At 44.5% G+C, this 27,860-nt stretch overlaps 1 protein-coding gene across 1 annotated transcript in view; it reads left to right on the top strand.

The window, feature by feature from the left end:
- Nucleotides 1-26,886, top strand: part of oca2 (oculocutaneous albinism II) — a 386,742-nt gene extending 359,856 nt beyond the window's left edge. Inside the window, exon 23 of the mRNA XM_067985374.1 lies at nt 26,332-26,886. Within this exon, the coding sequence (XP_067841475.1) occupies nt 26,332-26,419 (88 nt within the window). The 3' untranslated portion in view covers nt 26,420-26,886. The remainder of the gene's footprint in view (nt 1-26,331) is intronic.
- Nucleotides 26,887-27,860: the final 974 nt, after the last annotated feature.

The following is a 27,860-nucleotide window of genomic DNA, read 5'->3' on the forward strand; positions in this document are numbered from 1 at the left end:
GTTATACGGTCCTGCGGTAAGTTGCAAATTACCCCCCGGTGCACCTTAGTAACAGAATAATATACTTGGCATTACACGGTATTACACTCCTGTCGTTAGAAAACATTGTATCATCCGACATACCATGAATGCTCCCACAGGAAATACGTTACTACTTGAGAATGCTGTAGATTTTTTTGATTGCTTTTCTGATTGACAAATTCAAACCTGAACAGGAAACTCCTATACTTATCACAACCTTATCATAAATTAAGTGGCTACGGCAGGTAAGTTACAAATATCCTTCCCTCCCCCCTCCCCCCATGTCTAATGTAGCCTGTCCCTTTAAGGCTACAAGGTCTAATTGCTGTAGGTCGGACAAAGGTTATTTGACTGACAGGTGCTTGTAAATTCATGGCTCCAAGTCAGATGAAACTTGCACAAAATAGCTGCCTTCCTTTCTTCTTTCGAATACCTTTGACACTTTGAAGTGTGATGAACTCAAAACCTTTGGATTCTATTCTTTAATCGTAATCACAGTTTGATCAACTTTTCACAAAGCTGGTTAATGATGGCCCTGTGGATAAATTTATGTAGTCTCAACAATACAGTTGATGTAATTTTTGGAAAAGGTCTGTAGAATCTACATGAATGAAGATGAGCATGTCTGTGATATTAACAACGCAAATATTCCTAGTGAATAAATGTCCAGTGGGGCGTACAGACCAGGAAGCTTCCAGGTTCAATTATTGCTCTTTGCTGAATTAGCTGATCTCAGCCTGAGGCGATGGTTAGGCCTTTGTGCCCCATGAATAAAGAAGGGAAAAAAATCAGCCAGATCTCCTGCTCCTGATTGTTGTTCAGTGCCCCCTGTTGGATAATGCAAATGTTCAGACATTACACGAGGACGGGATAGGGCTCATTTGCTGTGGCCCCCATGCTAAATTAGCCAGCTCACACTCACTATCTCGGATCATGCGATAAGTCACTATTTCAGTGAGGTGACAGAAAGATGCAGGAAAAAGTCAGGACCTTCGAGAAAGGAGAAAAGACTGAAAAAAAGTAGAACAAGTAATGGCACCCAAATAGACAAAGTCTTTTACAGAGAATTATATCGAAATTACAGCTCAGAAACAGGCCACTTGGTCCAACTGGTGTATACGGGTGTTTCTGCTACACACGAGCCTCCTCCCGCCTTACCTAATCTAACCCGAGAGCCTCTTTAATATATGATGTGGAGATGCCGGTGATGGACTGGGGTGGACAAATGTAAGGAGTCGTACAACACCAGGTTATAGTCCAACAGCTTTATTTGAAATCACAAGCTTTCGGAGCTTTGCTCCTTCGTCACCTGACGAAGGAGCAAAGCTCCGAAAGCTTGTGATTTCAAATAAAGCTGTTGGACTATAACCTGGTGTTGTACGACTCCTTACATTTCTTTAATATATGTGGATGCAATCCATCCAGACACGATGTTTTATCCTCTCTAAGTTTGATTAGTTTATCAATTATCTCCCCCCTTTCTATCGTAAATGTCTTGATATCTTTTTTGATCTCTTCTTCTAATGTCATGTCAACCCTGTTAGTCTAAGAAGTGAAATGTTTTATCCATTTCATTACATTCATTATTTTAACTACTTCATTTTAAGCTGTTTTTATAGTGTTGTAAATGCACAGTGTTTCTTTTAAGACTGGTGGCTCGCAGGACCCAATTTTAGCTGGGTCTTCCCAACTGCCAATGATAAACGACTGTTCTGAGAGTAAGAGTGTCACCCTGGCAGTAACGTTACGACCTTCTCATGTATACGTGCAGTCTGGCTCCATGTAATCTTGTTGATGCCATCGTGACATGGATGCTTTGCACATGTCTGTGAACCAAATATCACAGTAAGTCTGCACGTGCACAAAATACTGGGAGCATCTTTGCAGCCAATTTACAATGAGACAGGTTATGCTATTAGGGTGGAAATGAAGAGGAGTGGCACACTTAGGTCATTTTCCCAAGAACCAGCAAACAATATAAAGGAAACTTTTGTTCAGCTGCCTAGGCCCTAAGCTCTGGAATTCCCTCCCTCGGCCTGTCCACCTCTCTACCTCTCTCTCCTCCTTTAAGATGTTCCTTAAAACCTACCTCTTTCACCAAGCTTTTGGTCACCTGTCCTAATATCTCCCTATATGGCTTAGTGTCAGATTTTTGTCTGATAACGCTGCTGTGAAGCACCTTGGGACGTTTTACAATGTTAAAGGCGCTATATAAATGCAAGTTGTGGTTGTTGTTTATATAGATGGTCCCAACCAGTTATACAGACGTGTCACTAATGCGTGATTAAAAGCAAAACTAATTTTGTTTCTAGTTTATTCTAAAGCATTTCACTAGCTTACGAGCCTTTATTGCTGGGTTCCACAATTCAAGCTCTTTTCTATATCCACGTGGTGCTTACGAAAAAGAAAGCAGAGATGTAGAGACTGGCACAGATGGGACTTTTAGCATGTACAGCTGGAGGAGCAAGCTTTTGCAAATGTACTGATTCAGCAGCAGTTATGTAATGGGATGATTTCCTTTGAGTATGATACTTAATTGCAGAAAGGTGAAACTTCCACAAAGTATCTTCTCAACTTGTCCCAAAGCCTACGAGACAAAAAAAATCTCAGCACTTTTTACCGTCAGTTCTTAATTAGACTTCGAAACATTTGGGTTTCTAAAATAAAATGTGAGATTTTAAAAAGTAGATGGACTTGCACTCCAGACATTGTTCACCTGGATACATTTCACGTTAGAATTTTGGGTTGGCACTAGAAGCACAGAAGTTAGAAGGAATGTTTTCAAACAAAACGTTACAAGTGTATGGAATGGGATTACCAAAAGTGGCTGTTGAAGTGGAGTCAACCTCAACATTTGAGAAGTCAGATAAACACTTGCAGATGAGAAAATATTGAAGGGTAGGGGGAAATGGGATGAAAGTAGATCATTTCTGATGTGGAGTTAGCACAGAAACAACAACAGCAGCTTGCATTATATAGCACCTTTAGTGTAGTAAAACATCCCAAGGCGCTTCACAGGAGCGATTTTCAAACAAAATTTGACCCCGAGCCACATAAGGAAGTATTAGGACAGGTGACCAAAAGTTTGGTCAAAAAGTTAGGTTTTAAAGAGAGGCTTTATAGGCTTTAAATAAGAGAAATTAAAGATAGTATTAAATCAAAGGAAGAGGCATATAAAGTTGCCAGAACAAGCAGTAAGCCTGAGGATTGGGAGCATTTTAGAATTCAGCAAAGGTAAGTTAAAAATCTTTCTAAGTACTTAATCTGTCACAGGGAAAGTGCCTTAAGTACCTCAATGAGGTACATTTGGCTCTTTAACTGTCATCCCGCTGGCTTTAATTGCCGGTGGGACTTCCATTTTCGGGTCGCCCGTGCACACACTGTTGGGTCCCTGGGAAACTCGGAAGTCGGCGGGTTGGAGCCAGCTTCCGAACCCGAATAGGATTTCTGCGATTTTCGGAGCCCCCCCCCACACCCAATACACCTGAAATTGCCCCCTAAAATCACCCCCTTTTGTGTCTGTCTTCACAGAAGAAGACACAAAAAACCTCCCAGAAATACTAGAGAACCAAGGGTCTGGTGAGAATGAGGAACTGAAAGAAATTAGTATTAGTAAAAAAAAAATAGTACTAGAGAAATTAATGGGACTGAAAGCCAATAAATCCCGAGGACCTGATGAACTATATCCCAGGGTTTTGAAAGAGGTGGCAATAGAGATAGTGGATGCATTGGTTGTCATCTTCCAAAATTCTATAGATTCTGGAATGGTTCCTGCAGATTGGAGGGTAGCAAATGTAACCCCACTATTTAAGAAAGGAGGGAGAGAGAAAACAGGGAACTACAGACCTGTTAGCCTGACATCAATAGTAGGGAAAATGCTAGAATCTATTATAAAGGATGCGATAACAGATCACTTAGAAAATAATAATAGGATTTGGCAGAGTCAACATGGATTTATGAAAGGGAAATCATGTTTGACCAAGCTATTGGAGTTCTTTGAGGATGTAACTAATAGAATAGATAAGGGGGAACCAGTGGATGTGGTGCATTTGGATTTTCAGAAGGCTTTCGATAAGGTCCCATACATGAGGTTGGTGAACAAAGTTGGAGCACATGGAATTGGGGTAATATACTGGCACGAACTGAGAATTGGTTAAGTCAGAAATCAGAGAGTAGGAATAAACTGTTTTTTTTCAGGTTGGCAGACTGTGACTCGTGGGGTACCGCAGGGATCAGTGCTTGGGCCCCAGCTATTCACAATCTATATCAATGATTTGGATGAGGGGATCAAATGTAATATTTCCAAGTTTGCTGATGACACAAAATTAGGTGGGAATCTGAGTTGTGAGGAGGATGCAAAGAGGCTTCAAAGGGATATAGACAGGCTAAGCGAGTGGGCAAGAACATGGCAGATGGAATATAATGTGGAAAAATGTGAAGTTATCCACTTTGGTAGGAAAAACAGAAACGCAGAGTATTTTTTAAATGGTGAGGGATTGGGAAATGTTGATGTTCAAAGGAAGCTGGGTGTCCTTGTACATGAATCACTGAAAGCTAACATGCAGGTGCAGCAAACAATTAGGAAGGCAAATGTTGGCATTTATTACATGAGGATTTGAGTACAGGAGTAAAAATGTCTTACTGCAATTATATAGGGCCTTGGTGAGACCGCGCCTGGAGTACTGTGGACAATTTTGGTCTCCTTACCTAAGAAAGGATATACTTGCCATAGAGGGAGTGCAACGAAGGTTCACCAGACTAATTCCTGGGATGGCGGGATTGTCATATGAGGAGAGATTGAGTGGACTAGGCCTGTATTCTCCAGAGTTTAGAAGAATAAGAGGTGTTTTCATTGAAACATACACAATTCTTACAGGGCTCAACAGGGTAGATGCAGGGAGGGTGTTTCCCCTGGCTGGGGAGTATATAATAAAAGTAGGCCATTTAGGACTGAGATGAGGAGAAATTTCTTCACTCAGAGGATGGTGAATCTTTGGAATTTTCTACTCCAGAGGGCTGTGGAGGCTGTCATTGAGTACATTCAAAACATTAATGAGAGATTAGTAGATTTCTAGATTGTTTTTTACTCGTTCATGGGATATGGGTGTCGCTGGCAAGGCCGGCATTTATTGCCCATCCCTAATTGCCCTTGAGAAGGTGGTGGTGAGCCGCCTTCTTGAACCGCTGCAGTCCGTGTGGTGAAGGTTCTCCCACAGTGCTGTTAGGAAGGGAGTTCCAGGATTTTGACCCACGACGATGAAGGAACGGCTATATATTTCCAAGTCGGGATGGTGTGTGACTTGGAGGGGAACGTGCAGGTGGAGTTGTTCCCATGTACCTGCTGCTCTTGTCCTTCTAGGTGGTAGAGATCGCGGGTTTGGGAGGTGCTGTTGAAGAAGCCTTGGCGAGTTGCTGCAGTGCATCCTGTGGATGGTACACACTGCAGCCACTGTGCGCCGGTGGTGAAGGGAGTGAATGTTTAGGGTGGTGGATGGGGTGCCAATCAAGTGGGCTGCTTTGTCCTGGATGGTGTCGAGCTTCTTGAGTGTTGTTGGAGCTGCACTCATCCAGGCAAGTGAAGAGTATTCCATCACACTCCTGACTTGTGCCTTGTAGATGGTGGTAAGGCTTTGGGGAGTCAGGAGGTGAGTCACTTGCCGCAGAATACCCAGCCTCTGACCTGCTCTTGTAGCCACAGTATTTATATGGCTTGTCCAGTTAAGTTTCTGGTCAATGGTGACCCCCAGGATGTTGATGGTGGGGGATTCAGCGATGGTAATGCCGTTGAATGTCAAGGGGAGGTGGTTAGACTCTCTCTTGTTGGACATGGTCATTGCCTGGCACTTGTCTGGCGTGAATGTTACTTGCCACTTATGAGCCCAAGCCTGGATGTTGTCCAGGTCTTGCTGCATGCAGGCTCGGACTGCTTCATTATCTGAGGGGTTGCGAATGGAGCTGAACACTGTGCAATCATCAGCGAACATCCCCATTTCTGACCTTATGATGGAGGGAAGGTCATTGATGAAGCAGCAGAAGATGGTTGGGCCTAGGACACTGCCTTGAGGAACTCCTGCAGCAATGTCCTGAGGCTGAGATGATTGGCCTCCAACAACCACTACCACCTTCCTTTGTGCTAGGTATGACTCCAGCCACTGGAGAGTTTTCCCCCTGATTCCCATTGACTTCAATTTTACTCGGGCTCCTTGGTGCCACACTCGGTCAAATGCTGCCTTGATGTCCAGGGCAGTCACTCTCACCTCACCTCTGGAATTCAGCTCTTTTGTCCATGTTTGGACCAAGGCTGTAATGAGGTCTGGAGCTGAGTGGTCCTGGCGGAACCCAAACTGAGCATCGGTGAGCAGGTTATTGGTGAGTAAGTGCCGCTTGATAGCACTGTCGACGACACCTTCCATCACTTTACTAATGATTGAGAGTAGACCGATGGGGCGGTAATTGGCCGGATTGGATTTGTCCTGCTTTTTGTGGACAGGACATACCCGGGCAATATCAAAGGCATCAAGGGATAAGGGGATGGTGCAGGAAAATGGCGTTGAGGTAGAAGATCAGCCATGATCTTGTTGAATGGCAGAGCAGGCTTGAGGGGCCAGATGGCCTACTCCTGCTCCTATTTCTTATGTTCTTAAGGAGCATTTTAAAGGAGGAGAGAGAGAGATGGGGAGGTTTAGGGAGGGAATTTCAGAGCTTAGGGCCTCGGCAGCTGAAGGCACAGCCGCCAATGGGGGAGCAAAGAAAATCAGGGATGGGCAAGAGCCCAGTATTGGAGGAATGCAGCGATCTCAGAGGGTTGTTGGGCTGGAGGAGGTTACAGAGTTTGGGAGAGGTGAGGCCATGTAAGGATTTGAAAACAAGGATGAGAATTTTAAAATCGAGGAATTGCCGGACTCAGAGCCAATGTTGGTCAGCGAGCACAGGGGTGATGGGTGAACAAGACTTGGTGCGAGTTAGGATACGGGCAGCAGAGTTTGGATGAGCTCGATCAGGCACGATAGACCGAATGACCTCCTTCTGGCCTGAAATCTCTATAATTCAAAGCATGCCATTCCAAACCCTTACAGAGCTGCTTTTTTGTTTCAAGAATTAACCTTCATTTCTGGTTTTGTAACAAACGCAGTCCAAGACCTCTGCAAGCATAGTAAGACCATTTTAATAGAGAAATGGACATTTCTGCACTAAAAGTGTTCAGATGGAATCTTACTCCTACTTTTAATGTACAGTTTGAGACTCCATATTTAACAGTGGCTCCAAATCAAAATCAATTTCACTTGGCAAGTCAGGGACAATTTTTTTTTTACTCTGTTTTAAATTATTTTGTTTCCTCTGTCCCACCGCACGCATTCCTCGACTGACAGCCAAAGCTGACCACATGCTCACAAGGTTTTGTCATGAAGCCCCATACGTGGCAACTGTCAGCCTTTTGAGCTGATATCTGCTTTTCAACCCACGTGTCAGCTTGTGTTGATGCTATTTTTAACTGGCCTTGGAGATTTTCACTAGCTAGCAATCAATCAAATTATTTGGAAAGTGGAATAGATCCTGTCAGAACCAGGTGGGTTGGAGGATGGGGCTAGAATCAATCAGATGTTACTCTTTCCCATTGTTATTTGCACAATCATAAGGCAGAAAGTCTTAAAATGAGAGTTGGACACTTGGATATGTTGGCCTACTGGTTATGGTACTGGACTAGCAATCTAAATTGAATTTAATAAATCTGGTAACTTGGCACCAGAAAAACTTATCATGTATGCTGCTGGATTGTTGTTTCAAAAAAAACAACTGATTCACTGACAGCCACTCCTACCCAATCTGGCCTACATGTGGCTCTAGTCTCACACTATGTAGCTGACTCTTAATGCCCTAAGGGCAACTAGCAATGGGCATGAAATACTGCCAGCGTTACCTAAATTCCAAAAAGAGTTTTGAAAAGTTGCAGTTGTGTTTTTATTTAGTGTTTGTCCCTAAAGAAGTTATATTTAATGAATAAGGAATTTTCTGAGGCATGCCCAACTGTTGATTTATGTGAAATTTTGTTTTCTTCAGCACTGAGTGCACTGTTGTTCTCAGCTAAAGTAGATGTCCCCTATTGTGAAAGCATTAACTCGCTTTATTTGATAATTGCTATAGTTGTGGAATTGTCACGGTTTGGAAGTAAAATAGGGAATGGAGTTTGGAATGATGTTGGATTATATACTGAGTTTCACACTCAGAATTGGGGCCTGCTCCGACTTTAGTAGTCCAGCAGCTCTGAGCTGCTGGAGAACCATGGCGATTTTTTGCTTGAGGATCTTATGTTTCTCATCATGCCTGTACAGTGCAGTGCTCCCCGAGCACTCGCACTGGGTCTGGCTGCCACTAAATATTTTTCTCCACCATCTGTTGAACACTGGACGCCTGAGCCAAATGGACAACCCTTCTGTCCGGCATCCAAACAGCACAAATGGCGGGAAATACAGCAGAGACCATATTTCTCTTATTTACATACTGTTTACATATGCTTGCCCACGCATGTTCTGCACTTATGGGACTGGTCCCTGGAAAATGGAGGGTAAGCATACAGAGGTGGGGATGCAGTGGACTGCATCTCCGAGCAATTTTCTGATCCCATCTGCCTCAGATACGCTGACAAACCTTTGGGAAGCAACCAAAAAAAAAATCTAGGCTGTGGTTTCAAAAATCAAAATGTTCTGGGTTGGTATGCCCCATACAAAATTATTCTCATCCCTTCAGTACTTACACAAGCATTCAGTGATTTATAAATCACCACTGTTGCTAACTGTATTGTTGTGTACTTCAATAAAAGTGATGAAATGCTCAGTATACAAGCAATGTAGGCTATAACAAGCCCATGTCTCAGCCTAATTCCTGGAGTTCATGTGTCATATGTCTATATTCAGAGCTGTTCTGGTTATGTCAGCTTTTTTAAAGCTGTGGGTCAGCTTTTGCTAGTTTGTTTAGATTGACATTTATGCTGCTCATTAAATTTTATCCCAACACTATGGCCAAGGCAACAACTTTGCCACGTAGGGAACTGGGCAAGTCCACTAGTACGGCGCAGCTTTGTAGTACTGGTGCTCCCATGTGCTGGTAGCCTCTTCAGTGCTTTGTAACTCACCACTGCTGCTAACTGTACTCTTGTGTACTGTAATAAAAGTGATAGAATGTTCCATATACCTGAAATGTCCCACTGCACTCAGGCTTGTAACCTGATGCTGCCTGATGCATGCCAAAGTTAAAGGAATGGCTCTAGTGCAAACAAAAGGTGAATCAGATTCAGGTGGAATCCATGCAGCATAATATTGGTGTGAACATGGAAGCCAACTACAAACTTACATTAATTTAGACTGGCCTAGGAGGGCTTAAGAAGTCAAACATTTTACTGTCGCCCAGAAGATTACAGACTTAAGTTTGAAAACTGCCTGTTACCCAAATTCATTCCCATTTTGGGGGGAGTTTCTTACAATACTAAATCAAAATCTAAGAATTATTATGAACATTTGTCTTTCTCTGTTGATTTTTAAAAATGTATTTATTTGTTTCAATAGTCAGTCAGTGCTGATGCCGTTACTTGGAGATCATCTTTAATGATGTCAACGAGTCCAATCAGCTCAAAGTTAGTTTCCCCCAGTGATGTCATCATCATTCATTAATTTTTTTCCCTGATTATTCTCCCCAACCGCTCCTTTCTCAGAGGTGGGGACTTGTACATGGGTCTTTCCAATGAGACGTTAAACCGAGGCCCCATCTGCATTTGAATCAGTCCTCCTCCATGTTGAACACCACTTGGAGGAAGCACTGAGGGTAGCAAGGGCACAAAATGTACTCTGGGTGGGGGACTTCAATGTCCATCACCAAGAGTGGCTCGGTAGCACCACAACTGACCGAGCTGGCCGAGTCCTGAAGGACATAGCTGCTAGACTGGGCCTGCGGCAGGTGGTGAGCGAACCAACACGAGGGAAAAACTTACTTGACCTCGTCCTCACCAATCTACCTGTCGCAAATGCATCTGTCCATGACAGTATTGGTAGGAGTGACCACCGCACAGTCCTCGTGGAGATGAAATCCCGTCTTCGCACTGAGGACACCATCCAACGTGTTGTGTGGCACTACCACCGTGCTAAATGGGATAGATTCAGAACAGATCTAGCAGCTCAAAACTGGGCATCCATGAGGCGCTGTGGGCCATCAGCAGCAGCAGAATTGTATTCCAGCACAATCTGTAACCTCATGGCCCGGCATATTCCTCACTCTACCATTACCAACAAGCCAGGGGATCAACCCTGGTTCAATGAGGAGTGTAAAAGAGCATGCCAGGAGCAGCACCAGGCGTACCTAAAAATGAGGTGCCAACCTGGTGAAGCTACAACTCAGGACTACATGCATGCTAAACAGCGGAAGCAACATGCTATAGACAGAGCTAAGCGATTCCACAACCAACGGATCAGATCAAAGCTCTGCAGTCCTGCCACATCCAGTCGTGAATGGTGGTGGACAATTAAACAACTAACGGGAGGAGGAGGCTCTGCAAACATCCCCATTCTCAATGATGGCGGAGTCCAGCACGTGAGTGCAAAAGACAAGGCTGAAGCGTTTGCAACCATCTTCAGCCAGAAGTGCCGAGTGGATAATCCATCTCAGCCTCCTCCCGATATCCCCACCATCACGGAAGCCAGTCTTCGGCCAATTCGATTCACTCCACGTGATATCAAGAAACGGCTGAGTGCACTGGATACAGCAAAGGCTATGGGCCCCGACAACATCCCAGCTGTAGTGCTGAAGACTTGTGCTCCAGAACTAGCTGCGCCTCTAGCCAAGCTGTTCCAGTACAGCTACAACACTGGCATCCACCCGACAATGTGGAAAATTGCCCAGGTATGTCCTGTCCACAAAAAGCAGGACAAATCCAATCCGGCCAATTACCGCCCCATCAGTCTACTCTCAATCATCAGCAAAGTGATGGAAGGTGTCGTCGACAGTGCTATCAAGCGGCACTTACTCACCAATAACCTGCTCACCGATGCTCAGTTTGGGTTCTGCCAGGACCACTCGGCTCCAGACCTCATTACAGCCTTGGTCCAAACATGGACAAAAGAGCTGAATTCCAGAGATGAGGTGAGAGTGACTGCCCTTGACACCAAGGCAGCATTTGACCGAGTGTGGCACCAAGGAGCCCTAGTAAAATTGAAGTCCATGGGAATCAGGGGGAAAACTCTCCAGTGGCTGGAGTCAGACCTAGCACAAAGGAAGATGGTAGTGGTTGTTGGAGGCCAAGCATCTCAGCCCCAGGGCATTGCTGCAGGAGTTCCTCAGGGCAGTGTCCTAGGCCCAACCATCTTCAGCTGCTTCATCAATGACCTTCCCTCCATCATAAGGTCAGAAATGGGGATGTTCGCTGATGACTGCACAGTGTTCAGTTCCATTCGCAACCCCTCAGATAATGAAGCAGTCCGAGCCCGCATGCAGCAAGACCTGGACAACATCCAGGCTTGGGCTCATAAGTGGCAAGTAACATTCGCGCCAGATAAGTGCCAGGCAATGACCATCTCCAACAAGAGAGAGTCTAACCACCTCCCCTCGACATTCAACGGCATTACCATCGCCGAATCCCCCACCATCAACATCCTGGGGGTCACCATTGACCAGAAACTTAACTGGACCAGCCATATAAATACTGTGGCTACGAGAGCAGGTCAGAGGCTGGGTATTCTGCGGCGAGTGACTCACCTCCTGACTCCCCAAAACCTTTCCACCATCTACAAGGCACAAGTCAGGAGTGTGATGGAATACTCTCCACTTGCCTGGATGAGTGCAGCTCCAACAACACTCAAGAAGCTCGACACCATCCAAGATAAAGCAGCCCGCTTGATTGGCACCCCATCCACCACCCTAAACATTCACTCCCTTCACCACCGGCGCACTGCGGCTGCAGTGTGCACCATCCACAGGATGCACTGCAGCAACTCGCCAAGGCTTCTTCGACAGCACCTCCCAAACCCGCGACCTCTACCACCTAGAAGGACAAGGGCAGCAGGCGCATGGGAATAACACCACCTGCACGTTCCCCTCCAAGTCACACACCATCCCGACTTGGAAATATATCGCCGTTCCTTCATCGTCGCTGGGTCAAAATCCTGGAACTCCCTTCCTAACAGCACTGTGGGAGAACCGTCACCACACGGACTGCAGCGGTTCAAGAAGGCGGCTCACCACCACCTTCTCAAGGGCAATTAGGGATGGGCAATAAATGCCGGCCTTGCCAGCGACGCCCACATCCCGTGAACGAATAAAAAAAAAATTATCAGGTGGATGTAAAAGATCCCAAGGCACTATTTTGAAGAAGAGCAGGGGAGATCTCCCCGGTGTTCTGGCCAATATTTATCCCTTAACCAACATCACTAAAAACAGATTATCTGATCATTATCACATTGCTGTTTGTGGGACCTTACTGTGTGCAAATTGGTTGCCGCGTTTCCTATATTGCAACAGTGACTACACTTTAAAAGTGTTTCATTGGCTGTAAACACTTTAGGACATCCTGAGGCCATGAAAGACGCTATAGAAATGAAAGTCTTTCTTTATTTCCTTCCTTCTTCCCTCCCTCCCTCCCTTCCTCCCTCCTTCCCCTCTAGTACATCATCCATTTGGTCCTTGTTCACATATGAACCTCAACAGTGAGTGTCACTGGATGATTTGACTCTGGGGCCATCACAGCTCTGTTAGGTCCTGTTCACATCCAGTAAGGATCTCTGGCCATTTTTTCTGTTATCTGGTCAATTACTGCCTTGGTTGAGATCAGCTAGCTTGATTCAAACAAGGGATTGCGCCCGAGGTTTCCCTACTCTGTACGACTCGTGCTACACCTGACACGCACTTACTCTATGGCCCCGATATTTGCAGGGAGGGAGCCTGCCAGTGACTGGGAAACCCGGAAATACGGAGGTCTTGTCAAATTTAATGGCAGGACCTTATTCGAAATTTTTTTCTCCGTTTCCTGCCTGGCAGCTGGCTGGTTTGAGAGGCTGGCTGGCTGTCGGGCGGGATGGCCTGCAGTAGAAGGCCGCAGGTGGGGACCGGAGAGGAGAGAGGGAGGGAAGAAGATATCGTGGGGGAGGCCAGCATTGGATCGGAGGGAGTTCGGCCGATTGTGGGGAGGGAGGGTCTGGAGATCACGGGGATGGAGTCGGCCGATTGTGGGGGAGGGGGGCAATCAGATTGCGTGGAGGGTTTGAAGATCACGGGGAGGGAGTCAGTTCGCGACGGGTGGTGGGGGTGGGGGAGCACTCCTGCTCCTCCTGGCCCACAAGCAGTGCTGGAAAAGCACTTACCTGCTGGATCTGACAGTTCTCGCCTCCCTTTAGCTGCTGGGTTTCCCGAGCCCTGGGAAACCCGGCCCCCAGCCGCTAAATCCAGATGGCTCCCAAAATCTGGGGCACACAGCCACATTAACATATTAAAATTAATGACCCACCTCTTGAGAGCAGGTTACTCGGTCACCCCCCAACCCAGCCCGGTTACACTGAAAGTAGGTGCGTTCGCGGCAGGTTGGGGCAAGGTTTGACATTTTTAAGAAATTACCTCCCCCCCGCCCGTCCTGGAGGGTTAAAATTCCTCCCTGTGTCTCCAATAGAGTCATGCTTTGTATTAGCTACTTGCCGTTGGCTGTGGAGAAACTTGCAGCTTGGATAGGTCCACCCTCTCAGCTGCAGGACCAATTGGAAATTGGTGGGGAAGGAATTCTAACTATAAATTTGCATTGACTGTGACAACACCATTGTGTTATCAACAGTTAAATACACCTTCTATAAATAGTAGGGTGAAATCTCCAGAATTGGCTTTAGGCAAATGTTGGGAAGTCACCAACAAGAGCTGATCTCATTCTGCCTGGCATTCAAACGTGCTCTGGTACAACTGCAGAGTGCAAAGTGAAAATTATGTGGTCCCCTGTTAGTCCGTAAGATATTTTTAAATTTCACTTTTAGCCATTTAATGTTAGCAAAGAGGCAACATCGTAATCAGCTCTGAGTCAGTAAGTTGTGGGTTCAAATCTCTCTCTCTAGAGACTTGAGCACATAATCTAGGCTGACATTTCAGTGCAGTACTGAGGAAGTGCTGCACTGTGGGAGGTGCTTTCTTTCAGATTTTCTCTGTTCAATATCTGTAGCCAACTCTTTACAAATGCTTTCATGGTGTTGCTACATGTAGCGACCAGAGGAACTCTTGCTCCTATTTGCTGCTAATTGATTGAGAGGTGACTTATCGAAGTAGCTAAGATAGTAAACAGCATGCGATAAGAAGATTCAGAAATTCATTTCGAACTAAGCTATGAAAGCAGGACAAGGGCGCACAGGTTCAAATCAGTATGGGTTACAGCAGTCTCTCGGAGCTTGCTTGATTGCTTTAGGGAGACAGAGAGTAATTTCCCTTAAGTTTTATCTAAATTGATCGCAAGCTTTTTTTTCCCCTCTGTATTCTTGCCTCTTCTGGAAGAGTATGTCGTTTGGGGGGGGGGGGACTGGGGTGGGTGGGTGGAGGGGGATGGGGGGGACTGGCGCGGGGGTAGGTGGAGGGGGATGGAGGGGACTGGGGGGGGTGGGTGGAGGGGAATGTGGGGGGACTGGGGGGGTGGGTGGAGGGGAATGTGGGGGGACTGGGGGGGTGGGTGGAGGGGAATGTGGGGGGACTGGGGGGGTGGGTGGAGGGGAATGTGGGGGGACTGGGGGGGTGGGTGGAGGGGAATGTGGGGGGACTGGGGGTGGGTGGGTGGACTTGGGGGGGGTGGGTGGAGGGGAATGTGGGTGGACTGGGGGGGTGGGTGGAGGGGAATGTGGGTGGACTGGGGGGGGTGGGTGGAGGGGAATGTGGGTGGACTGGGGGGGGTGGGTGGACTGGGGGGGGTGGACTGGGGGGTGGGTGGAGGGGAATGTGGGTGGACTGGGGGGGTGGGTGGAGGGGAATGTGGGGGGACTGGGGGGGTGGGTGGAGGGGAATGTGGGGGGGCTGGGGGTGGGTGGGTGGAGGGGAATGTGGGGGGACTGGGGGGGTGGGTGGAGGGGGATGGGGGGACTGTGGGGGGGATGGGTGGAGGGGGATGGGGGGGTGGGTGGAGGGGGATGGGGGGGTGGGTGGAGGGGGATGGGGGGACTGGGGGGACTGGCGGGGGGGTGGGTGGAGGGGGATGGGGGGGACTGGGGGCTGGGGGGATGTGGGTGATGGGGTGTGGGGGGAGACGTCAATAGTGTATGTGGCTCAATGGCTTACTCTTACCTCTGAGAAGGTTGAGAGTTCAAGCTCCATTTCAGACATTTGAGTACATAATCTAGGCTGACACTGCAGTGCAGTATCAAGGGAGTGTCGTATTGTCAGTGGTGCCTTCTTTCAGATGAGATGTTAAGCCGTGGCCCTGTCTGCCTTCTTGGGTGGATGCAAAAGATCCCACAGCACAATTTGAAGAAAAACAGGGAAGCTCTTCCAGTGTCCTGGCCAATGCTTGTCTCTCAAACAACGTCACTAAAAACAGATTACCTGGTCAATTATCACATTGCTGTTTATGGGTTCTTGCTGCAATTTTTTATATCCGTTCATGGGATATGGGTGTCGCTGGCAAGGCCAGCATTTATTGCCCATCCCTAATTTCCCTTGAGAACATAGTGGTGAGCTGCTGCCTTGAACCCTGCAGTCCATGTGGTGAAGGTTCTCCCACAGTGCTGTTAGGTTGGGAGTTCCAGGATTTTGACCCAGCGACGATGGAAGAACGGCGATATATTTCCAAGTCGGGATGGTGTGTGACTTGGAGGGGAACGTGCAGGTGGTGTTGTTCCCATGTGCCTGCTGCCCTTCTCCTTCTAGGTGGTAGAGGTCGCGGGTTTGGGAGATGCTATTCAAGAAGCCTTGGTGAGTTGCTGCAGCGCATCCTGTGGATGGTACACACTGCAGCCACTGTGCGCCAGTGGTGGAGGGAGTGAATGTTTCGGTGCCAATCAAGCAGGCTGCTTTGTCCTGGATGGTGTCGAGCTTCTTGAGTGTTGTTGGAACTGCACTCATCCAGGCAAGTGGAGAGTATTCCATCACATTCCTGACTTGTGCCTTGTAAATGGCGGAAAGGCTTTGGGGAGTCAGGAGATGAGTCACTTGCTGCAGAATACCCGCCTCTGACTTGCTCTTGTAGCCACATTATTTATGTGGCTGGTCCAGGATGTTGATGGTGGGGGATTCAGTCGTTGAATGTCATGGGGAGGTGGTTAGACTCTCTCTTGTTGGAGATGGTCATTGCCTGGCACTGTCTGCAGTGTCTGCCTACAAAACAACAGTGACTACAAGTCAAAAGTACTTCATTGGCTGTGAAGTGTTTTGAGATGCCCTGAGACTATAAAAGGTGCTGCATAAATGCAAGTTCTTTTTGTATTTTCATAAGCATGTTCATATGATATTTCTATTGTTTATATTTAGTTGGGAATAGTGAACGGAAAAAATCTGATATTTATGATATCAATGCACATCGTGATGGAGGGATTCTTAGCCCATAGCATAATTTTGAATTGAAGGAACTCTCCTTGAATCCTGCTGCAATTCACTTTAGCAGCAGGTATTAAACTTGATTAAAATGTACGTACATAGTGAAGAAAGCTGCTTAAACTGCATGTGTATTTGCAATGCACTTCCTGTTCCTTCACCTTGTGCAATAGCTCAAAATTTATTCATTTGATATCGAACAGCATCTGAAATAGGGCAATTTCCATTTTGGTTGATCTGTTTCATGAAGCAAATTATCATTCTTATTATTTCAGGGATTTTTTGTTATTAATTTAAAGTGGCTTTCAGTAGTTTTTTATATTTCCTTTCTGACTGGCAATTTCAACCAGCAAATTACAAGCCATGTGTTGAATGGTAATGTTGTATTACTGTTTAATTAAGTTGTGATGATTTTTTTTCTCTTTAAATGCCTCTTTAGCAGACGCAGCATGTTGGAACGTGTCTTTTTCACCACTAGGACCTGAAAACATCACCCAGAGTGATGAGATGAGAGTTGTCCTTCTCTGCTAGATCGAAATGTTCTAGGTGAAATTAATTTGGACAATCTTATCCCAGTATCTGCCTGATATGAATTCACACATCAGCATTAATTGGCAGACAGAATAGTAATGTCATTCACAGAGGCTGCAAACATGGTTGATGTGGGAAGTTCAAACTTATACAGTGGTGTAGCAGGTTGTTTGTCTCTGAGGTTATTTGGACAACGTAAAGCCGTTACATAGAATGTACAGCACAGAAACAAGCCATTCGGCCCAACAGGTCCATGCCAGTGCTTATGCTCCACATGAGCCTCCACCCTTTACTCTATACCTGAAGTCAGTTTAATACCTGACTTCGATGGTTGATGCTGTCATTGTTTTCAACTTTTGGACTTAACGGGTAGATTTTCAACTTGGTGTCCGGGTATAAAACTGGGGTTGCGGATTGGACGGCCATTATAGAAACCACCTGAGTTTCATTTTCATTGATTCGCCATCCACTGCGACTAAGCAGGACTTTAAACACTTGACTGTGGCAAGTTAAAATCTATCCCTAGGGTATCGACCTCACTATTCTTTAATTATTGTAACAGCAACCAATAGACATGTTGATTACCTCACTTTCTCTGGTGGGTGATTTCATTAGCCGTACCTGGCCAGTCAGGACCCACCTGCCATACTGCTTATGTCACATATTTAACATTACTTAACAGCTACTTAACTTGTCAAGTAACAGTCAGGGACGTTAATCCAGCCCTGGAGGCCAGGAAACTGTAGCAGATTAAGCAGCACAGCAAATTTACAGACTGATTCGCTAACACGGCTATTTCCAGATTTTGAACGGCCAGTTAATAGATCCATGGCATTGGAAACAAAATATTTTGCTCTTATGTGTTTTGAAATCTGAAATAAAGAATAAAGACCATTTCAAGTTTAAAAATTCGAAGTGTTGTTCGCTGATGCAGTTTGTATTTAAAATTATATTTCAATGAATTTCTTTGTCAGTTCTGGCCTTCTTTGTAGTTGTAGTGATTAATGTGAACATCCACAACTTGGGATTTTTGATTTCATTTGAGGGAGAATGAAATATGAAGCTGAGCAGCACATCAGGACTTTTCAGTAGTTTCACTCAATTGTTTAAAGTGCCTCTGAGCTGAGCACTGCTAAGCTGGTGAGCAGTAGACTGTTTAAAAGTCAGATGGTATTTGGTGACATGTGTACTTAGTCGCTGGTGGTGCCGTTTTTTAATTTATTCTCGGGATGCGGGCAACAAGACATTGTTTATTGCCCATCCCTATTTGCTCTGAGAAGTCGCTGATAAGCCTTCTCCTTGAGTCGCCTCAGTCCTTATGGTGATGGGACTCCCACAGTGGTATTCAGTAGGGAATTTCAGGATTCTGATCCACTAATGGTGAAGGAACGGTAATATATGTCCAAGTCAGGATGGTACGTGGCTTGGAATGAACTTGGAGGTGGTGATGTTCCCACGACATTGCTACTCTTATCTTTCTCGGTGGTAGCGGTCACAGGGGAGGGAGGTGCTGTTAAAATAACCTTGGCAAGATGCTGACTTGCACCCTGTAGATCATACATACCGCTACACTGATGACATTATGACAGAGGGGAGATCATTGATGAAGCAGTGAAGACAGTGGTTTGAGGACCCATCTTGAAGAACTCCTGCAGTGATGCCCTAGGGCTGTGATGACTGGCCTCCAAAAACCACAACTATCTTCCTCTATTTCTGATATGACTCAAGCACTGGAGGATTTTCCCTTTGACCCATATTGACTTCAGTTTTGTGAGGCCTACTTAGTGCCTTACTTAGTTGAATGCTGTTTTGAAACAGCTAATATAACAATTCCATGAATATCCATGTTGAACAAATACTTTGACAAAGAATGTAGTTCTTTCATCCTTGCATTAACTTCAGCTCAGCAGGTAAGCTAATATCTACCTGGTCGATTTTACTTCCCCCAGCAAAAAGCTACTGGCTCATTCTCTGAAAACTCATTAAAGAGGCCTTAACTAGCAGCAGCATATTTTTAAAAATGATTAATTACCAACTTCAATTCCTTTTTGGGGGGAAGCGGGGGTGGGGCGGGGGAGTGGAAAACAGGAGTTGGGCAGAAACAGAACACCTGGTACTTTCAACCTATCTCGTGGTTTTCTACCTGTTCCAACAACCATCTCTGCCATCATTGCCTTCAAACAACTGGCATCACGTGCGAGGCCCTGCTGATGAAGCCTCAGAAAACTTACCCTCTTAAGTTTTATCAATTACACAGAATAAAAGCCCAAATAAAGTTAACCCTCAGACTTCATTTAAAAGGTTTATTGCACAAGAAACGGATGTTTTAAGAGGCTGTGTTCTCATTTGTGATAGTGTTATAAAAAGCTGAGTTTTAACATGATTGTTTTACTGAAGTTACTGCTGTTGAAGATTAAAGGTATTTTTTTTAACATGAAAGATAATGGGTTATTACATTTTCAGTACACAACTGTTAGTGGAGACCAATTATGTGTTCCATATCTTTCTTTATAATTAGTTTCAGACATTTGTTGTACGATAGAAATTGCTGTTTGTAACCTTAAATGCTGTAAATGAAACGATGTGGAGATGCCGGTGATGGACTGGGGTTGACAATTGTAAACAATTTTACAACACCAAGTTATAGTCCAGCAATTTTATTTTAAATTCACAAGCTTTCGGAGACTTCCTCCTTCCTCAGGTAAAACAGTTGCTAGGAATACAGTTAAGGATGGAGTCTCCAAAGATGAATCTAGAGAAAAGGCATTTGAAGACCCCACTGCCCAAACACATGGTGCCATGGGTAACTGGCCCATGACACCTTTCCTTATACAACAGATTTTCCTCATTGTGCTTGAGTGTAAAGAATCGTCTGGATGTAACAGATAGAGGAAAATCTGGTGGGAAGGAACACACGAGCATAACGACTCCTGTCTGATTTTCCATCCATTGAAATGAGTGGACAGATGATTGAACAGGCCCCATTACGGGCGTGCAATCTTCCCTGCCTGTTTTCTTTCAGTGCGCAGCACCAGGCGATCTTTTACGCCCAACCGCAATGAGAGGAAAATCTGCCCCCGTATCTCTAATGTTGGCACGTGGGCTTTGATACGAAACTTTGTCAGTCAGGTATTTGAAGTGTGAGTAGTCAGTTACTGAGGCACTGGGACAGGTGCAGTGCCCCTCTGAAATATCAGACAAATGAATTACCTGCGCAGTTCCTTCTACTCTCCGATATCAGCTGTAGTGAGCAGGTAACCAGTATACAGGTTGTTTCTATACCGGATTAAGTGAGCCAATGGTTTTCAAACTCTTAGTTCTCCTTTTACTGAACCAAAAATCTAATGGTAGCTAAATGATTTAATCTTAAAGCTGCTGACAATTAAAACTTCTTTACCCAGTAAAATGTATGTGAACTGACATATCTAAATAAAAATAAGCCATCTATTAAATATTAAAAAGGATGCATGGGCAAACAGGCTAGTGATATTGCACCTGTAGGTGGCACTGACCAGAGCAATGTTACATGACTCATTAAGTGGCATTACATGACTGTCAATAAACTGATCTTAAACCTCTTCTGTGAAATCGTGGTGTGATTCCTAACTATGTCCACTTGCCTTAGAGAACGGTGGAGATGTCCCGTACAAGTGAGCAAAACGTAAGTTCACATGACCCCCTTGAGGCACATATAAAATTCCAAAGGCAAAAATAACAGGTACCAGTATGCCCACTTGAGAATTATTTACAAATAATCAAATACGAAACAGCAGATCGCCAGCCCGACAGCCGAACTGTACTTTTGTAACTCTGGCGGGAGACCGGCGGAACCCCAAGAGAAATGGCGGACAGCCATTTGCACCATTATCCTATGGGTTTGTCCGGAGGAGACTGGGAAAGTCCCCGTGGAATTTTGGGGCCAGTTGTCAGTCTATAACCCTTCTTGACCAGAGGTCAAACCAAGTTTTCTGAAGTGTGAGCTCTAAAGGAAAGATTCTGTGTTCATTGGATAAACTATCTAGTAACATTTGACTTGTTAGTTGTGGGTGAGAATCCAGCCATTTGAAAATGTTGTAATGGATAGATGGAGATATTTAAAGGAAAAAGATCCTCCAACATTCTGCCCCTGGTAGGACTACAGATAGGGATGAATTTGTACATCTTGTTCCTCCAACACTGATTGACTTCTTATTCCTCTCCACTCCCTTCACTGAACATCAACGTGTACCCACTATGGATTTTTGGTCTTGAAATTTCAGGTATAAAGCCTTTGCCTGTTCTGATGAAGGGACTGCACCTGAACTATTAACCTGTCTTTTCACTTGTTTTAGATGCTGATGGACCTATTGTGAATTTCCAAAGTTTTTGTCAACTACATTACTGAATAACACAGGGCAGGAAGATTCCAGACACAGTATATTGTCTGAAAGAGCATTATTATTTGCCTCAACACCCCTGGGCTAGAAAGAGGCAAAATGTAACCAATGTTTCCACTCCTACTTGCTATCGAATTACTGTTGGAAAATGCTCAGGACTGGAATATTGGGTAAAAATAGTACCAGGCTTAGCTATAATGCCCTTGCCCTCCGATTGAATAGTCTGCTGAAACATGGGGGCAGATTTTAGTATACCTGAAAATGGGCAAGGACGAGTAATGTTCTGCGAAAATTGGGTGGAAGTCAGTTCCACCTGATCAAGTATCTTCGCCCTCTGCTGGATTCTCTAGCCAGACCAGAATTGTGCGATAAAAGTTCCTGTCCAAAATAAGTGGGATCTTTATTTCATTCTTAAAATCTTGGCTTGTAAGTCCCCTGCTCCATTTCCTTTACCATTCCTCCAGATTACCACCAATGCTGTGGAGACTACCCCAGGGGCTTTTCGTAATTGCAAACATTCAGAATTAGAAACACAACAGTAGAAACCAACAAAGTTCAGCATTCAAAGGGTCAACATCTCACCATGCCCATAGTCAGTTGGTTGTAATATAAGTGTAATTAACTCTTGTGCATAAGAGTGTTGTTTGGGGTTGGGCACTTGGATGGTAAGTGCTGACTTTGTGTTTCTATGATCTAGGTATAGAGGAATTCAGAAGCAGTGTTGATGGTGCCAGTATTTCCCTTACAAAATAGTCACAACCCATTCCTATTTGCAGCTGTTTGACCTTTCTGTTTTCCTCTGTTCATTATCTGATACATTAATACTGTCAATGCTTTCAATACTGAGATTCACAAAATTGAACAAGGGCATGATTCATATGTGGAGATGCCGGTGATGGACTGGGGTTGACAATTGTAAACAATTTTACAACACCAAGTTATAGTCCAGCAATTTTATTTTAAATTCACAAGCTTTCGGAGATTTTCTCCTTCCTCAGGCAAATGTTTCAAGATCTTGAAACATTTGCCTGAGGAAGGAGAAAATCTCCGAAAGCTTGTGAATTTAAAATAAAATTGCTGGACTATAACTTGGTGTTGTAAAATTGTTTACAATGATTCAGATGGTGATGGGATGACTATTGTCGATTGTGAATGGGTGATTAATTGACCAAGCTTCAGCATTGCCAAGCTGCCGAGAACACTTCCTTTTTTATCTTTGTCACCGTTTGGCATTGATGACCCCGTCTCGCATTGCTTTGGACTATACAAGTTTTCTTCACTCTGGAATAAATGAAGACATTTTGAGAGCTCGCAAAGGGACTGTCCTTTCAACAATGATGAACTTGGTTTCTCTACAATAAAAGGCAAATTACTTGAGAGTGCCCTTTTAGTGCCATGAATTGAATAGCCTCAATTTCTCTTTCATTTTTTTTCTTTTTATTAAGTGAAAAACTAGAATTGACAATTATTTAAAAGCCAAAGCAGCATGCTCTCTGTGAACATTTTTACAAACAATAAGTCTGAAGCTAAGGCTCTTGTTGCCTAGGTGATGCTGGTTGGGGGGATAGAGCCCTACAGTGGAATTAGAAATATTTAGTACAGCCTCAAAGAGGGAAGAAAAATACTCTATTCTTTACCATTGTCAATCGTTCTCTTCTAAGCACAAAGAAAACAGTATGAATAATGTTGAGAATATATTTAGCTCACTTTTAACACAAGAATGGTTTCAACTGAATTTATGGAACCTTGTTAAAACTGCTTAAACCACTTACCTTGGTGTGAAAAGACTTGAGTCATAAACCATGATATGACATGGTAAGCTGGACTACATTATTGTACACCACTTAAACAGGATATTTCAGAAAGGCTCTTTGAACGCCTCTCTTGCATGCACCGTGACTTGTCTTTATATAGTTCCTTTAAAATAGCGAAATATCCCAAGGTACTTAACACCTTGGTGGGGGTCGGACCCACGCAGGGATGAGGATGGAGTTAGGGTAAATGGGCGAAAGCATGATCAAAGCACTGGATTGTAAGGAGGTTTTTGAAGGTGGGGAGAGATCCAGCAAGACATGTGGATTTAGATAGAGAATTCCAGCTTGTGGGGGCAGATCTGAAGGCCTGCCACTGATGGTAGAGCAAAAGGAGATGGGGGGGGGGGGGTGGTGATGTAGATAATAGTCAGAAGAGTGAGGGTGTGACTCACAAGCTGGGCTGGAAGAGGTCGTAGAAGTAGGGTGTAAAGCTGTGGAGGGATTTGTAGGCATGATAGAAGAAGGCTTGTTAACTGATAGCCAACCATTGTCTGATCTCTAAACTACAACTTCTCTCTATAAAGCATCACTCTCCCCCATTACAATCTCACTTGTTTTTATCTGAGGTAATTGCTCCTCTGAACCTTTACCTCTGCTTGCTCCTCAGCTCCAGCTATGACAATCCACACACTCTGCTTCCCGGCTGTATCCTCTCTGTGTTGAAATCAAGACTGCCTATTAATATGCCTCCATCTTTCCCAAAACCATGGAGCTCGGGGTTGCCTTCCTCCTGCAATCTAAAGGCTTTTAAGAACAAAACTTGCGGTCACCTGATACCACCTCTTGATTTGTCTGTTCTGTTCTGCTCCTTTCAAATTTGGTGTTGTCCTGCACTGTAGCCCTTGGGCTTTCACCTGGGTTTCCAATTAAAGAAAAGGCCAGTCATATCCTGGCCAACATAGAACAGTACTGTGGTGTCATAACAGATATTTTGGGTTTCCAGTAGCCATGGTATCATAGTATGGTACAGCACAGAAGGAGGCCATTCGGCCCTTTGTGCCTCTGCCGGCTCTTTGAAAGAGCTATCCAATTAGTCTGATGCCCCTGCTCTTTCCCCATAGCCCTGTAAATTTTTTCCCTTCAAGTATTTATCCAATTCCCTTCTGAAAGTTACTATTGAATCTGCTTCCACCACCCTTTCAGGCAGTGCATTGCAGATCATAACAACTCGCTGCTTAAAAAAATGTTTCCTCATGTGCTGTTTTGCCAATCACCTTAAATCTGTGTCCTCTGGTTACTGACCCTTCTGTCATTGGAAACAGTTTCTCCTTATTTACTCTATAAAAACCCTTCATGATTTTGAACACCTCTATCAAATCTCCTCTTAACCTTCTCTGTTCTAAGGAGAACAACCCCAGCTTCTCCAGTCTCTCCACATAACTGAAGTCCCTCCTCCTTGGTACCATTCTAATAAATCTCTTCTGCACCCTCTCTAAGGCCTTGACATCCTTCCTAAAGTGTGGTGCCCAGAATTGAACACAGTACTCTAACTGAGGATTAACCAGTGTTTTTATAAAGGTTTAGCATAACTTCCCTGCTTTCGTACTCCATTTCTCAATTAATAAAGCCAAGGATCCCATATGCTTTTTTAACGGCCTTCTCAACATGTCCTACCACCTTCAAAGATTTGTACACATACGCCCCCAGGTCTCTCTGTTCCTGCACTCCCTTGAAAATTGTAACATTTTGTTTATATTGCCTCTCCTCGTTCTTCCTACCAAAATGTATCACTTCACACTTCTCTGCGTTAAATTTCATCTGCCATCTGTTTGCCCATTTCATTAGTCTATGTCCTCCTGAAGTCTGTAACGATCCTCCACATTGTTTACTACGTTTCCGAGTTTTGTGTCATCTGTAAACTTTGTAATTAAACCCTGTATCCCTAAGTCCCGGTCATTAACATATATCAAAAAAAGCAGTTATCCTAATACTGACCCCTGGGGAGCACTGCTGTATACTTCCCTCCAATCTGAAAAACAACCATTCACCACTACTCTCTGCTTTCTGTCCCTTAGCCAATTTCGTATCCACGCTGCCACTGTCACTTTAATTCCATGGGTTTTAATTTTGCTAACACGTCAATTATGTGGTACTTTATCAAATGCTTTTTGAAGTCCACGTACACATCAACTGCACTACCCTCATCAACCCACTCCATTACTTCATCAAAGAACTCAATCAAGTTAGTCAAATATGAAATGCCTTTAATAAATCCATGCTAACTTTCATTTTTTAGCCCATACTTTTCCAAGTGCTAATTTATTTTGTCCCGGATTACTGTCTCTAAAAGTTTCCCCGCCACCGACATTAGGCTGACTGGCCTGTAATTGCCGGGTTTATCCCTCTCCCCTTTTTTGAACAGGGTGTAACATTTGCAATCCTCCAGTCCTCTGGCACCACTCCCATATCTAAGGAGGATTGGAAGATTGTGGCCTAAGCCTATGCAATTTCCACCCTTACTTCCCTCAGTAACCTAGGATGCATCCCATCTGGACAGGGTGACTTTTTTTACTTTGAGCGCTGCTAATCTTTTAAGTACCTCCTCTTTATCTATTTTTATCCTATCCAATATCGCTACTACCTCCTCCTTTACTGCTACATTGGCAGCATCCTCTTCTCCATAGGTATGTCTTCAACTGATTTTTAAAAATTGTAATAACATACGAATATAAACAGAAGATGGAGAATTAGATTAGCAACTCGATACCCTGGCCGAAAACCGGCATTGCAGATTGGCCGTCCATTATAGAAACAACCCAATTTTCATTTCCACTGAAAATCTACCCAGGGTTGTCCACTTGGAGAAAATATGGGGATTATTTCATTTCTAAAGTGGGCCTTCATAATCCTCTCTTAATTCAGCCATCTTATCTCCTGGTAGCAATCCAGATTTCATTTCCCAAGTTCTCAAAATACTGTTGGTATTCAGGCATATGTGTTGATACAAGTCTTGCTCACGTGTAGAACAAATCCATATTGAGAGGCAACTTGAGGTATCCCACATTGCACTAAATTCCCACATTTCCTGTCATTCATTGAATTTTTTCCCCTTAATTTCCTTTCAGGTTGGGTTTTCCCATGATGCTTGTTTCCACAACTATCGGGATGTGCTATCTCCTTGTTGTTCATGTTGTGCTGGGATGGAACTCATGAACTGACCTCAAAAGAACAAAGAGAGCACTGTCCTTGGAGGATGATGCTCATTTTCAACAACTTACGAATCAAGAAACACTGAGCAACCACTGCGAAGCTGTTAAAGCCCAGAATTCAAGCCACTGACGATAGCCGGATACTTTGTGACAATTTTCCAAACCCTGCCCTGTGCACGACCACAGACTGCAGCAAACAAGAGTGTGAAAAGTGCAAAAACAACCATGACAAGGGAATATTCTACATACCAAAAGTACGCATCGCTCAAGTGTTTTGTATAAAGTGTTTACACAAGGGCAAACACGAATGTCACCAACATTGACAAATTGTAATTGGTTCAAAATATTCACACACTTTATACACTTTTTTCTTCTGGTGAACATCCAACCTCAGTATCATTGATGTTTAGTGCCTAGCTATTAGGCAGTGACCAAAGTTTATATCAATATGGCAAATAAGTGCAGATTATTAAAAAGAATGAATGTATTCTCAAAATTTAAATAAAATCTGTTCCTGCAAACAATGTTAGTAATCCCAAACAAAATCGTCATCAATCTGTTTTCATACGACACCATGTTCATTTAGGGAGGACAGCTCGCTGACTCTATTTAAATGAGGCCCGAGCGTGAAAATGGTTTGGGACTCCACTGAGATTCATCGGGTGGGCAGTGGGCTTGCTCCGTCCACCACCCGCCCGATGAAAGGGGGCACATGAAACCCCTCAGTCCCCTGTCCCCTGTAGAGAGAACGGGAAAGTATGGGAGAGAGAGAGAGACATATTGGGCCGGATTTTGCTGTGAGCAGCGAACAAATGGCGCCAGTCGTCCCGTAGACTTGCCCTTGCCCATAGGCTCTCTATGGGGTTTTGTATGGCAAGTTGCTGTTTGTTAGGGATCCAGCGTGGCGCCCTCTACAGGACACCTGGGACCTGTGTGAACAGGGCAAGTGACTGTGTATCTGCTTAACCAGTCAGATTGAAGCATTGTTAATGAGCAGCGCAGAGACTGAACCAGGAAGTGTGAGTTAGAATAATGATTTCAATGTCAAATCAGGTACAGTAAGCAAGTAAAGAAAGGGAAAGAAAGATTGGATTAAGAGACAGAAAGAAAAAGTAAGAAAAACACTTTTTATTAATTTTTAAAAAAATGTCTAACAATAATTAAAAGCTGAAGGAACGAGACTCCACACTTGTTAAAGTTAATTTTCAGTGCCAGAGAGGTTGTTTGGCAGTAATTAAGACTTACCACGCCGTTAAAAGGGTGCCTAGACTGGAATGACATGCTCTAAGTTTTTCTGGCGAGTTTAGACTGTATCTACGATGTCAGTGCAGGCCCGTCATGCCGTTCAATACATTTGAATGGGGAGCCAGTCGGCGAGATGCCATTTTCATGGAGATAATGGAGGGATGGCACATCTCGGTCAGTAACTTCCCAATTTCCAGGCT

The sequence above is a fragment of the Heptranchias perlo genome, chromosome 6 (genome assembly GCF_035084215.1).
Source record: "Heptranchias perlo isolate sHepPer1 chromosome 6, sHepPer1.hap1, whole genome shotgun sequence".
Classification (NCBI taxonomy): domain Eukaryota; kingdom Metazoa; phylum Chordata; class Chondrichthyes; order Hexanchiformes; family Hexanchidae; genus Heptranchias; species Heptranchias perlo.